Source organism: Heloderma suspectum, chromosome 3, assembly GCF_057233095.1.
Source record: "Heloderma suspectum isolate Gila_16-S chromosome 3, 16-S_ref, whole genome shotgun sequence".
NCBI lineage: Eukaryota > Metazoa > Chordata > Lepidosauria > Squamata > Helodermatidae > Heloderma > Heloderma suspectum.
Window position 1 is genome coordinate 299705016 of NC_139460.1, and position 13936 is coordinate 299718951.

Sequence of the window (13936 nt, forward strand, 5' to 3'; positions counted from 1 at the left end):
AGGTAAGGAGTTCCCACATACCGATAACACAGCGGTAGAGCTCAGTTTGAACATTATGGTAAGAGGGAATCATGCACATTACCCTGGCCAGCTGGTGTGGACATTCTGGCCCATGGAGAACTGACTTCAGATAGAGCTATTTTCAGCAGCTTACATACATAAAGCACACACGGAACTAGGGATGTATGAATTGTGTCCGTGCCGCTTGACTTCTGCAGTTTGCGGCCAGTACTCCGTACCATCATTTGCAAGCCCCCAGAATTCTCCTCTTTTTTTTCCGCTCCGAGAATTATGAAGATAAATCCGTACTGACAGCCATAATTCCGGTGCCCAGCCATCTCCGTGAGTCTGCATAACTTCCGTAAGAAAGGCTATTTTTCGTAGATATTTACGTATTTTTTCCCCTGCCCTGAGACGTGCGGTAATTACTTTCAGCCAAAACACTTCCTCCTCCTAGGGGCTTCCCAAAACAAGGCTGCCCTAGGTGTGCCTGAGCTATGCACTCTTTGTTTAAAGCAACACTGTTTGAAAGAAAGAAAAAACCTTTTAAAACGACCATGCTGGTCTGAAGCCCTGCACGAAGTATTATTCCCCCTGCTAGGCTTTCTATTTCCACAGCCAGCGTTGTTGTTGACGTTGTGAGGCTAAAATGGAGAGGAGAACCAACTCTGTGCATGTCTACTCAGAAGTAAGTTTTGAGTTCAATGCGACTTACTCCTACACGTGTCAGCGCCCCACTTGCCCCCAGCTCAGCTTTGTATTTCCACATCCAGCTCATTATCAAACCTGTTAGTTATCTCCCTGGGTGACTTTGGGCTGGACTCTAACCACTACGTCATACTTCTGTTATGAAACTCATGAAGAAAAAGAGACAGTATAATGGAAAGTTCTTTCTGAAGCAGTCACGCTTGTACAAATGCAGCATGAAGGGAAAGATCAGCAACCTTCTCTTTGTTTGAATAAAAAGCACACTCTGCACATGCTCAGGGAATGGACAAAATGAGGAATAAACATACCAGAGAATATGAAGAACTATATTCTTTGTGTGTGTGTGTGTGTGTGTGTGTGTGTATAATCTCCCTCAATCCAGCTGTTCCCTGGAAACTCCCCCCCCTCCATTCACCCAAGGGTCTTCTGAGATAACTAACAGGAGGTTTGATAATGAGCTGGATGTGGAAATACAAAGCTGTGCTGGGAGCAAGTGGGGTGCTGACATGTGTAGGAGTAAGTTGCATTGAACTCAGTAAGACTTACTTCTGAGTAAACATGCACAGAGTTGGTTCTCCTCTCTGCTCAGCTTTGTATTTCCACATCCAGTTCATTATCAAACCTCCTGTTAGTTATCTCAGAAGACCCTTGGGTGAATGGGGGGGGGGGTTTCCAGGGAACAGCTGGATTGAGGGAGATTCCCCACACACATTGAAGAGGAAGGTGGGCTCACTAGCCTAACTTAAGCGGGGGGAGGACCCTCTCTCTCATGAGGTCTCTGAGCGCAGCTTCTCACGCAAGGCCAATCGGGTAAACCATCTAAGCTCTGCCCCTGCCTTTTCCCTCTTTGCTCTGTGTCTGGCGTCTATTAGATCAGATTCTCCACACCCTGCCTCCTTCTGTTTGCTGTCTCTCACAGGGGTGTGTGGAGAGGAACTCTCATCCTCAGCCAGCTGGGCGTTTGTAACTTGAGAAGCTGGCCCAGTCATGTCTGGACCAACCTGGGAAAACACCTCCTCTGTGTCTGGCAGTTCTCCTTCAGAATTTGAACCGCTATCCCACTCCCTGTGCTCAGAAACAACCCTGACATTAACCCATGTTCAATTCATGCATGTTCTAAGGCACTTATTTTATGTCAGCAATACACAGAGCCTTGCATTCATGTTTTATCCAAAACCACTAAATCTGCAATGTATTTGGGGGCAGGAAGCAAACTTAAGCTACGATCCTATATCCACTTACCTGGGAGTAAGCCCTATTTAATGCAATGGCACTTACTTCTGAGTAAACATATACAGGACTTTGCTTAGGCAATTTAAGTTTGCCATTATCTAGTCTAGACCACCTGCATATGCCCAAATACTTGTTTAAATGCAAGTACTTATTTTCTCGTCCTTAATGTGACGGATGCAGCAATACATTGTGGGCCACGCACTTCTCCTTATCAGAAGAAATGTTGAGTGCCCTGCAGCAGTTTTATAACTGCTAGGGAATGGAAAAGCAGAGATTGACTAAACCAAATGTTATTGGTTGAAAGAATCCAGTCTTGCACAACAGTCTTTGCTATTAAAAACGGAAGCATAATATAATTAATGTTTATCCCAAAGGCGATTACAAAACAGAAAAAAGGGGAAAGAAAGTATTTGCCAATATTTATGACAACTTGAAAATGTGCAAAGGAAAAGGGAACATCTGAACTTTGGAATAAATGGAAATAGATGTGCATTTCTCCTAGGGAGCCTTGAGGTTTGCCTGTATGATGTGCAAAAGATAATTGTGCTGTGGCTTAGCAGTTAAAACACGTACTTTGATTGTCTGGCTGGAAACTGTCAGCTGCTCACACAGCTGTGAATCAGACAAGGTCGGAGATGATGAGAACCAGCCATGTTTCAGCATCGTAATCAATTTGTATCATCAACAATGAGATGGATGCTCCATGCTGCCACCCAGCTTTCTTCCTAAAGTTCATTAAAAAGTTAACACTAAGAAAAATTATTATGCATCCTCCTCCCCACCATATTTTATTCCATCATCCAATCAGCCTTGAACCTCACTACTCAAAAGTTGGCAGCTTTGTTCAATCTAGCTTCTCTCGCGTGCGCGCTTTCTCCTTGCGCTGCCTTCTTGGAATGAATTGTCTATGGAACTGTGTATTTGCAATCAGAATATTATGTATCTTTTTCTTGAAATGTCTTGTATTATGCTTCTTTTATTATGTATGGCACCTTGGGAGGGTTTCACCCTTAAAGGCAGCCTAAAAATAAATTTCAATAAATCAATAAAAATAAATGATAATTAAATCCTGCTGTACTTCCTCGGGCATGCAAAAAAGTAAGTCACCCGGCAACTAAGTACTTTTTGCTAGGTGACCAAAATGCTCATTCGAATCATGAGAACTCACCTTTTCAAAAAATAAAAATGCAGGAACAATGCCAGTCCTCATGCAAACACACAAAGCTGCTTTATACTAACATCAGTCCATCTACATCTGCTTGGCAGATGTCTTTGGGGAGCCCACAAGAAAAGCATGGAGGATTGGATCTAGGATGCGCCTCCAATGGACCAGCTCATCCCATTCAGTAGGGTCCCCTGAACCTCTATATAGCATTTTCAAAAGGCTGGAGAGGTTTCCAAAGGGAGGTGGTGGCAGAGAAGTCTGCTTCCACCAGCCCAGTTGCATGCACCTAAATCTGGATCTAACCCAAAGGCAACAGGTCCCAGAGGCAAATGGCCACTGAACCTGACAGTTGCATATATCCAGTTGCACCATGACTAGTAATCACTGATCATCTTTTCCACCATTCATCTGTTTAATACGCTTTTAACAAGCAGCCATCACTACACTGTACTCCTTATGGCTCCAGGTGAAGACCTTTTTTTTCTCCCAATATTTTAGCATTTTAGCTTCCTAGTCTTTTAGCTTTGGTGTTTTACATCTGTATTTTAAATCTCTGCATTGCTGCTAGGTTTTATTCTGGTTGTACTGTTATAGTGTGGCTTTAAGCGTTCATATTTTATATTGTTTTCTGCTGCACTTTGTGGTTTTAATTTTTGTGAACCGCCCAGAGAGCTTCAGCTATTGGGCAGTATAGAAATTAAATACATACATACATGTGACAGAAAGTTCCATACATTAAATTGAGTGCTGTGTGAAGTGGTACTTCCTTTTCTCCGCCCTGAATCTCCTGCCATTCAGGATCTGTAAACGACAATAATCAAATACTTTTTCAATCATACAGATGTATGTCAATTTATGGTCCAATTAAGATGCAGGCATCAGTCTTAAGTCTTTAAGGGTGCAATCCTAAGGTCGCTAGTCAGCGGCTACATGGCTATAGGATAGGAGCCCGCACTCTGAGGCCGGTTCCCGGAGAACTGACTCCTACCCCCTCCAGTGCCGCCTCATAGGCAGTGTGGATCGGCCCCACGCTCAGAAGAGCAGTGCAGAGTGGCCAAAACCGGGTGTTCCCGGGGGGTGCGACCCAGGGCAGGGAGGTCAGAAATGCCAGTACAACACATCCTATGTGTCGTCCGGCTGCCACATCCTGCGCTCCGAGGTCCCATGGCTAGACAGCCAAAATTGGCTGTCTAACCATGAAAGCAGGGTGGGGGGAGCGAGAAGGAGATCTGCTCCTCACCATTCCTCCCACCCTGCACTGGATAGGCGGTCACCCCCAGGGTCGGAGGCAACTATCAATCCACATAGGATTGCTCCCTTAGGATGCAATCCTACGCATGTTTAGACAGAAAAAGTCCTACAACTCCCAGTATACTCCAGCCAGCATGGCTGGCTGGAGTATGCTGGATTGTCCCCTAAATTAGTCTTCTCCAATCCACTGGCCGTATTGTCTGGGGTGGTAGTCCAACACATTTAGAGGGTGCCAAGTTGGGAAAGGCAGCTTTAAATGAAATATGGCCTGATTTGCACTACTAAAGAGGGAGTGCTTTGATTCTGGTTTGTAATTCAACCTTAAAATACTTGGTTCATCAATTAAAATGATTCATGTTTGCTCTCTGGCCACTAGTCTAGATCTTAGCAATGGAGACTGGAGAACTGTATTACAAGTATGATCTTAATGACAAATATTTATACCAGCCCTAATGCAATGTACGTATTTCCCATCCAAGACTGAAGAAAAGTTCTATAAACAGAAAAAGAGCACTAAGATCCATGAAATCTTGTTTGTATTTGAGCTTTGACTGTATATTTAAAAGGGGGTTATGAGCTTATCAAGCAAAAATGAAATCCTTCTAATCCTTCAACTTTTCAGTGTGGGAAGAACCTAGCCTCCAAATAAGTAATGTCTTGCTAAAAATGAGAAGCAAAATACATAAAAAGGTACAAAACTATATAAACTGTAGCTAATAGAATGTAACAGACAAAAAACAAACAAATGAACAGAGAGGAGTTAGGAAAGATAGAGTGTCCCTTGTTACTAATTACCATGGTTTGTTGGGAGCAGGAATGAAAGACAAGCTCAAACATTTCCATCTCTTCCCTCACCTCACCCTTCAGCTATTAGGTGGTATAGAAATGTAATAAATAAATCAATACCCAGCTTCAGGGGAAACTTCCTTGCTTGCTAAAACACAATTTCCCATGATGTCCATTCCTTGAATTTTACAAGTTAAACCACAAAGCCTTCTGTGTTCCACATCCTTCCACGAGCATCAAAATCCCTACTCAACTGAAGCTCGGAGATCACACTGACATTCCCCACCCCACCCCCTCCCCGAAAACTGTCAATTCTACCTGAATGTGGAACCAAACCACCAATTCCACCTCAATTTTCTAAGACATTTTGAGGCAAATGGAAGGGGTGGAGGCGGGCTGGTTGGACTGACATTTAAAATAAAGGTTGGACACTAAAATGTGAAGAGACGAGGAAGAAAAAACGTTTTCCCTGAAATTCTGGGAAATTATCCTCTGAATGGGGTGAGCTGTGTGTGTCTCTGTGTGTGGTGGTGGGGAATTGTGGGGAGCCACCTTCCGTGAACGGAGCCCTTTGGTCCACTGGAGGCACATCCTAGACCCAACCCTTCCAAGTTCTGCTTGTGGGCTTCCCAGAGGCATCTGCTTGGTAGCTGTGAGAAACAGGATACTGGCTAGATGGCTCTTTGTTCTGATCGAACAAGGACCTTCTAGATGGAACAAGGACCTTCTAGATGGAACAGGGACCTTCTAGTTGCAGTACAACAACAACCAGAGGGCCACATGCTCCCTCCTCGATTTACAACATGCTTCCCCAACCTAGTGCCCTTCAGATGGGTCGAACTACAACTCCCGGATTCCTAACCGTTGTTCATGCTGGCTAGGGCTGATGGGAGTAGTAGCCCAAAACTTCTGGAGCACACCAGTTGGGGAAGGCTGTTCTAAATCAGGGGTAGGGAACACGTTGCCCTCGAGATGTTGTTGGACTGCAACTTCCATAGCCACCATAACCAATGATGAGGAATGATGGGAGTTCTAGTCAAATACATCTGTAGGGCACCAGGCTGGGGAAGGCTGAAATACAGTATATTTGTATGGTACCTTTAACAGCTGTGTAGAAGAGATCAGGTAGGTAGGTGGATATGTAGGTGGGTGGATTATGGGGTTTATGGTTGTAACAGCATCCAGGACATCTGAACACTAGAGAGCAAAAAAGGAACTTTGACAGATACACCTTTTTGTCATTGCTGTGTATGATATCCTCCATATTAGAGGAGGACCACGCCTTCACCAATCATTTATTTAAAAGTCAGTGTTACCAATTACTCTCAATTGGCTGATGATTTATGATCTCTAGGCCTAAAATTGAATGAACTAGGCTAAATAAACAAGGGAAAAATAATCAAGGTACTTGTAGCTTAAACATCCTTGTTTTCCTCCAAATAGCAAATGTGTCTTTCCATGCATATGTTTAAACAAGTCAGTCAAAAAGTCGTATTGTCATTTACTTGTCCTTTAAAGACCAGAAAAACCAGCAGAGTAGCCAGTAAAGTAGAAATTAGTCTTATAAGCTTTGCAACATACAAGGGTACACTACTCGAACTAGTTCTTAAGTCTCATTTTATACATTCCCCCTCCCCCTATTCAGGCATTTGGAAAATACCCAAGAATTCATTGAACAATGACCAAGAAGATTAAGGGTGCAATCCTATGCATGTTTAGACAGAGAAAAGGCCTATAACTCCCAGCATTCCTCAGCCAGCCATGCTGGCTGGGGAATGCTGGGAAATGTAGGCCTTTTCTCTGTCTAAACATGCATAGGATTGCGCCCTAAATATATTTTCTTCCCCAGACCATACAAATAAAGTATGTATGTACAAAGTAACTCTCATACAAACTGAAGCATTTAAAATGTTGGCCACACATACCAGGTACCTCATGCTCTGTTAACACCACTTACTGGCTTTTACGCAAACATTTGTTTCTTTTATGAGTGGACCTGAAGACAGAAAAACCACTTATGTCTGTCTAAAGCACTTAGGAGAACACTGGTCTCATAAGACGAGCTACTAAAATATTTTTATTTGAAAAGTAAATAAGGGATACTCAGGTTACATACTTAAAAAACTTAGAGCACAATCCTGTGCATGTTTAGACACAAAAAAGTCCTACAACTCCTAGCATTCCTCACCCAGCCATGCTGACTAGGGAATGCTGGGAGTTGCAGTACTTTTTTCTGTCTAAACATGTGTAGGACTCCATCCTCACTTTATGAACGACCTGGAGAGGTTTCATTAATGACTTCAAAGATACAAACTTATTTTTAATGAAAATCCTACACTATTCCTCAAAGTGGAGTTCCAGCAGCTCCAAAAGCAAAAAGTAGATACAGACCTCTAGATGTTAAAGGTCTATTACCCAATGACTTGCTTATCTGATTTTAGATAGTGTACACGGAGTAAAACAACAGAATTTGTACCACTGACTATTCCCTGCTTTCTGGCCCTAAACTGAAACACCTGCAATCACATTACCTGTACTGACACCTGGAATCAGTCATGGTCATGTTGTTACTCTAGCAAACATTAAACTGCAAAGGCAAGGATCAACATATTCTTCAACAGAACTGTGTGCAGATCGTATCGGTAAGGCCAAGTTTCCCTGGTTGTACTTTGTACCATTGCATAAATTCACTAGAGAATTTGGGGAGGGGCCACAGCTCAGTGGTAGAGCAACTGCTTTGCATGCAGAAGGCGCCAGGTTCAATTCCCAGCATCTCCAAGTAGGGTAGGAAAGAATCCTGCCTGAAACCCTGGAAAGCCATTGCCAGTCTGTGTCAGCAGTATTGGGCCAGATGGGCCAAGGGTCTGACTCAAAGGCCCGGTTCACATGTAACGAGAAGCCACCATGAATGAATTTCCCTGTGGAGTTTCTCACTGCAGTAGCGGCTGCCATTATGAATATTCAGGGTCGGGCACACCATGACTTCTAATTATGTGAGAACATGGTGAGGGTGGGTTGTTGGAGTGGCTTACAAGCCACCTAGCAATCCTAAAACAGCCCATGGGTTCTGAGTGAGTTGCCAAAATCCCCCAAAATCCACCCTCGCCAGGTCTGTGTATTCGGGCCGTGGTGGGAGCACGCTGTAGCGTGTCGTTACAAGCTACAGCACACTCCCACCATGGCTCAAATATTCAGAATGGCAGCTGCCACCACAAGAAGCCCTGCGGAGAAATTCACCCACAATGGCTTATTGTTATGTATGAACCAGGCCAATATAAGGCAAGCTTCCTATGTTCCCACACCCCACAATTCTTCCTGATGGAACTGAACAGGATGGCTGAGGCAAAGAGGTGAGGGCCATGTTAACTTTAGTGCATGAGAGCCACTCAGCATGACTCCTATTTTCTCAGTTTGATCAAGTCAGAAGTCAGTAAGAGTAAATGCCATGGTTCTTTCCCATGCCAGCTTCACTCCAGTTCTCAGGAAGGGCAATGCCTGAGATAGGAAGGAAAAGCAGTGTGAACTACTCTCCCACATGGCCACAGAGCTCCAACGTTTCTGAATGGCACAGGACACAGCCTGCATTTACTACTCCCACACTGCTGAAGGCAACACTCAGGATGCTCATCAACGTAAAGTAATGTTACAGAGGTGCAGTGACGATCTGCACAAATGCTGTTATCACATCAGAGACTAGTGGGAAGGCCAGCACACCTTTCAGAATACCCTAACAGAGTCATTCTGTAGGCTAAAATCCATTGTTGTGCGCTCTGAGGGAAAATCAGCTGCTACAAAGTAGCAGTTTACCTTCAGTTTGTGGCCCTCCTGTGTTGTCTTCTACTCACACCCTGCTGTGTTTCTTACTTCTTGTCTTTTTCCTTAATGTAGGAAAAAGATGGAAGAGCTGCACAAAGCCTCCTGACTGCTAGCACTAGGAACCCTCCACCTGGAAGCACCTTAGGACTAATTACCAATACCTAGTTCAGCACTCTGTACTGAAAACCATAAAGATACGCTTGTGTTAAAAGGATGGAAACCCTCATATCTTCCTTACTCTTTAACCAAGCTGATTCTGAATACAAGAAATCGGTTAAGGGGTAATTCATCCAAGTTATGTGGTCTCCAGGAGTTTGTTCAGCATCGGCAGCTATCTATAATAATAACATATGTATGTAATGCATGTACTTTGCTATTCTTCATGCAGCCTTACATAAATACTTTTAAATAACAGTTTCCTAGATCAAATATATTCAGCATTAACCATTTTGGTTTAGCCCTGAAAGCAAAGTTATCACCTGATACAACAAAACAATAATTGCTATATGATGAGCTGAAGGTTAAGTGCTAGCATTATGCTTCTATCTACAAAAGGCTTCATCATGCTTTAAAAAGAGAACTCACACACCACTCCAGATGTGGCTTGGCTAGAGAATGGGGAGAGGGAGAAAGGCTATAGACACACTGGAAAGAACAAAACATTTTGCCAAGTTATATTTCTGCCACAAATCTGGGGTTTAGTGCAACGTACACAAAAAGATCACAACACAGCTCAGAAATGGGAGGGGGGAAAGGGAGGAGAAGAATGGGTTATCAAAGGGCACTTGAGGTTTATACATATTAACTACGGGCACTAACCCCCAGGAGTTTCTCTGGAGCAAGATCCACCAAAACAAATGGGAGCTGCACAAGAATGCTATTGTGCCCTTACACAGCTCCAATTTGTTTCAAAAGTGGGGTCTAGAGGAGAATTTAGGATTCTGAGCAGCGTACAATGCCATGTTCCTACTTTCTTTCTTTGAAAAAACAAAGCAAGAAATCTATCTCAACCAAATATTAGATCACCTAACAAAAGTTGACCTAAAACAATAAGGTCATTTGAAATTTACTTGATTTTTTACACCCAGTAATGCTACAGGCATGTTGATTTTCCAGTCCTATCATTCCTAAAGATTTGAGCTGCAATCCCATACAAACTTACTGGGGTGTGAGCCCAACTGAACTCAAATAGGACTAGCTTCTGAATAGGCATGCATGCACAGGACTAGCCTGCTAGAGGCCATTTCACTGTATGTGACTAGCGCACAGAACGATACCAAGAGGTACAGCATATCAGGAGTAATAGGAACAGCTGCTCTTCCTGGGGGGCTCAGTTTGTGCCTGATCGCAGCCAGAGCTTTCCTGGCAAGTCCTGAGTTGCCAGAACAGCTGCAGGAAACCCAAAGACCCTCGGATCATAACACGGGAGCAAATGAAAACAAACACATGCCAAGTGATTCAGCTGGTGCGAAATATTTCTTTTAACTTTAGCATGATGCCTCCTCACCACCACCACTTCCCAGTAACTCTTCATATCCAAACAAAAGAAAAAAAAACCCTCCCCCACCCCTATGGTATTGCTGGCTAACCCAAGACCAATAACAGATCAGCAGCTAACCTGCCTTCTTTCTGCCTCTCCCTCCCCTAACTGTAAAACGCTACAACAACCTTTCCATGTGTTACAAAGAAGGAGGGCGATGCACATGGGATGTGTGCTGCTGTCCACGACAAACACCCTGTCTCACCAAGTAGAAAGGCTGCAAAAAGCAGTGTAAATAAGGAAGGAACTTCTATGGCTGGAAAAAAAAATAACAATAGTGGGACAACACAAGAATGCAGAGTGATAATTCCTTGGTATGATAAGAAAGTTTGTCAGTTAGGTTCTTTAGCCAGAAATATTAGGGATCTCCTGTTAACCCTTCTTTTTTCTTTCTATTCCCCGTTTTCTTTCTTTCCTTGCAATAAAGATGTGCTTCATTTCAATAAAGTTACCCTTTAACTAACCATTACAGTATCCGCTGAATTCACTCAGCAGATAACATCATCTAAGCCCACACAGTTTGGGCATAAGAGCTTACTCCAAACAAGTTTGCGTGCATATTATTATTGCCCTGTATGCAGTTCTTAATAGACAGAGAACTAGGTTTTGTCCTCTTTCTCCAGCGCCACCCTTTAAATAGCTTCTACCCAATCTGACAATGTTAACAACAAAAACCAACTTGGTTACCAATTTAAAAACAATGCACTCATACCCCCTCAAACAACCGAACATTGAAATAAATAAATGAAGTTATAGCGAAGCCCCGTCACTCAAAATGAAACTTGCCTCTCCTCCGTGCCCATCAAATATCCCAAATATGGAAGGATGGGTCTTGTTCACCAGGTCGGTGATCACTTCAAACCTGTCCTCCATGTGGTCTCTCCGGCCTTGGATCGAGTACACAGCCACATTGTGGTTCTTAAACTCCCAGGTCTTGGAGAACTCGGCATCCAGCACATCCAGACCCCCGAGCCGGTCATTCTGCATGATCTCTGCCACTTTGCCCTTCACCATCTTCACAGCATCCCTGCTGGACTTGACAATGGTTTTCACTTCATCCGTATGAAAGAAGTAGCTCCACAGGGCTAGGCTGATGCATAGCAAGAAGAGTGTCTCTGGTCTTAGCAAGAAGTAACGCATGATTCGACCCAGAAGAGAGAGCAAAGTCATTGTATCCTCTATCATTTATTACAGAGACAGTGGATCCCCACCCCCCTCCACACACCATGCACCGCACACCCTGATGGTTGGGATGGGTCTAAAGACAAGGCAGCAAATCAGTGCATGCTCTCGTAATACAAACCCACTGAGGGCAGGGTTATCTGCTATTGCTAAGGCTGCCTCCTCCTCCTCTCTGTGTACCACTGCTTTGGAGAGCTCAAGTCACAGATGGCTGGGGCAGCTCTGATGTCAAGTTGTCGAGCTCAGCACATGCTCCTGTGCAACCAAGGGCAAGCTTATCTGCCTCCTCTCCCGGCTCCTGGCACTTCCGACAAGCATGCAGCTCCCAGACGGACCGCTGAAGAAGATGAGCTGCAAAACAGCAAGCAACGGCACATGAGTGGACTAGTGCTACAAAGCCAGCAGCCAGAGACCCGGCAGCCTCTGAGCGCGACTGCAAAGCGCTCTTGTTACAAGCCTTATACAGCCAGGACGGAGGTGAGAAGGAAACAGCGTATGTGCAAGCGAACACACACCGTCTTCTCCTTCCCTTTGCTGCTGTTTTCCGGACGCTCGCTCCCAGCTGCCTCTGAAGTAGGGCAGTCGATCAATTCATACCCTGCTAATGCAACTCCAACCACAACACTTTCTCCAGCTACAGCCCGGAACAGTTGCTAGCACAGGGTTCGGGGGCAGAGAGATCAGAAAGTACCAAAGCCCCCCAAAACGCCACAAGGTGAATGAACGCCCACTGCGAAACAAGGGACAAGGAAATACTAGCGTGGGCTCTAGGCGGAAGGCGCACTAGCTGCAATCGGCACTCAGTGTTAATGCACATGGGCTGAAGCAGGAGCCCAAGGGACGGACAGCCGCCCAAAGGAAAGCAGGAGAAATCAAAAAGGGGAGGAACCCCAATCGCTTTCAATGGGCAGACGTGCGATGACAGCTGGGCACTATACGAGAAAGTGGGGGGGGGGGCGGTTAAATAAATAAATCACGACAGCAATCCGCAATAAGAAATATGCCTTTAAAATAAGGAACAGGACTTTAAAACAGGGCCAACCTGGTAGGAAATGAACCCCTGGAAATCCTGGGCATAGGACTTGCACCAAAGCTGCCCAAGCCATGCGGCCTTTTCCTTCCAAAGTCGTATTGGCATTCACTAGGACCAGTCATCGCCCTTCCTTGGCCCCCTGCAGCCCGTCTCTTTCTCCTCCCTTTACCCCTTTCACGGACCTTTGAAACTTTTTACGGGCACCCCATTCAGGGGACAGATCTGCCCGCGTTTGGCACCGGCTCGCGTTTGCAGGCCACAGGAGGGGCACCAACGCGTACCTTGGGACGCCTGGAAGGGTGGGGGTGGGGATAAAGGGGGGGGGGATGTGCTTCCTTTAAGCAGCCCCCCACCGGCTCCTGTGTCGCTGCTGCTGCAACTGGTGCAGAGATTCACATGCTCCCGAGGCTCACCGGGAAGGCAAGCAAGCGCGCCTCGTGCCTCTCCCTCATTGCTGCAAAAGGCGCACGGCTGCAATCCAGGGCCGGCCGGCCAGTTCCCCTCTACTCCTCGCGGCTCGCATTGCACACGCACGCCTCCCTCCCCCGGGCCTCCACTTCGCTGCAGGAGGCCCTCATCCCGCCGCCGCCCTCACGCCCCATCCCCCGGCTGCTGTCACCTGCAGGGCCGCCCGCGAGGTACCTGTCTCCCCTTTTCTCTTGCGCCTGCCCCTCCCACTGGGCTGGGCTCGACTGCCGCCCGCGCCGCCTCTCCGGGCTGCCGTTGCCTACAAATCCCGGGAGCCCAAGCGCCGCGGCGTTCTCCGATGATTGGCAGGGTCCCTGCGCCAATGGTTTCTGGGACCTGTAGTAGTCTCCAAAAACAGGCTTTGCTCTCGCGCGCCCTCTGCCAGTATATTTGGGAGGGTTTTAGTGGAAGTCGGCTGGGTTGCGTCGCGTATGGCTACGCCAAGGATGTTTTTAATTCTTTTCAACGTGCAAGGTGGGGTTGTCGTTTGTCACCGTGGTGTTGTTCTGAGCCTTTTATCTTTTTCATTCTTTTCTAAGACGGGATCAACAGTAGGAGATGTGGGATATATAAACATTTTAAATAAAATTAAATGTATTTGATGTGTTTCATTCTTCCCCTATGCCCTTCCAAACAACATAGACCCAAATTTCTGGGGAACTCCGGAGCTTTCAGAGTGCTATAACAATAAACGCTTGCACAATAAAAATTAATAAATAGCTGTTCTGAAATTAAAAAGGTTCCCCTTTCCCAT

General features: G+C 45.4%; 1 protein-coding gene across 1 annotated transcript in view; it reads right to left on the reverse strand.

Annotated features, from left to right (window-relative positions):
* PPM1L (protein phosphatase, Mg2+/Mn2+ dependent 1L) overlaps nt 1-13390 on the reverse strand; it is a 254980-nt gene extending 241590 nt beyond the window's left edge. Inside the window, exons 1-2 of the mRNA XM_084847408.1 lie at nt 13334-13390; nt 11286-12032 (exon numbers count right to left, since the gene is read on the reverse strand). Coding sequence (XP_084703534.1) covers nt 11286-11684 — 399 coding nt within the window. The 5' untranslated portion in view covers nt 11685-12032; nt 13334-13390. The remainder of the gene's footprint in view (nt 1-11285; nt 12033-13333) is intronic.
* Between the last annotated feature and the right edge of the window lie 546 nt (nt 13391-13936).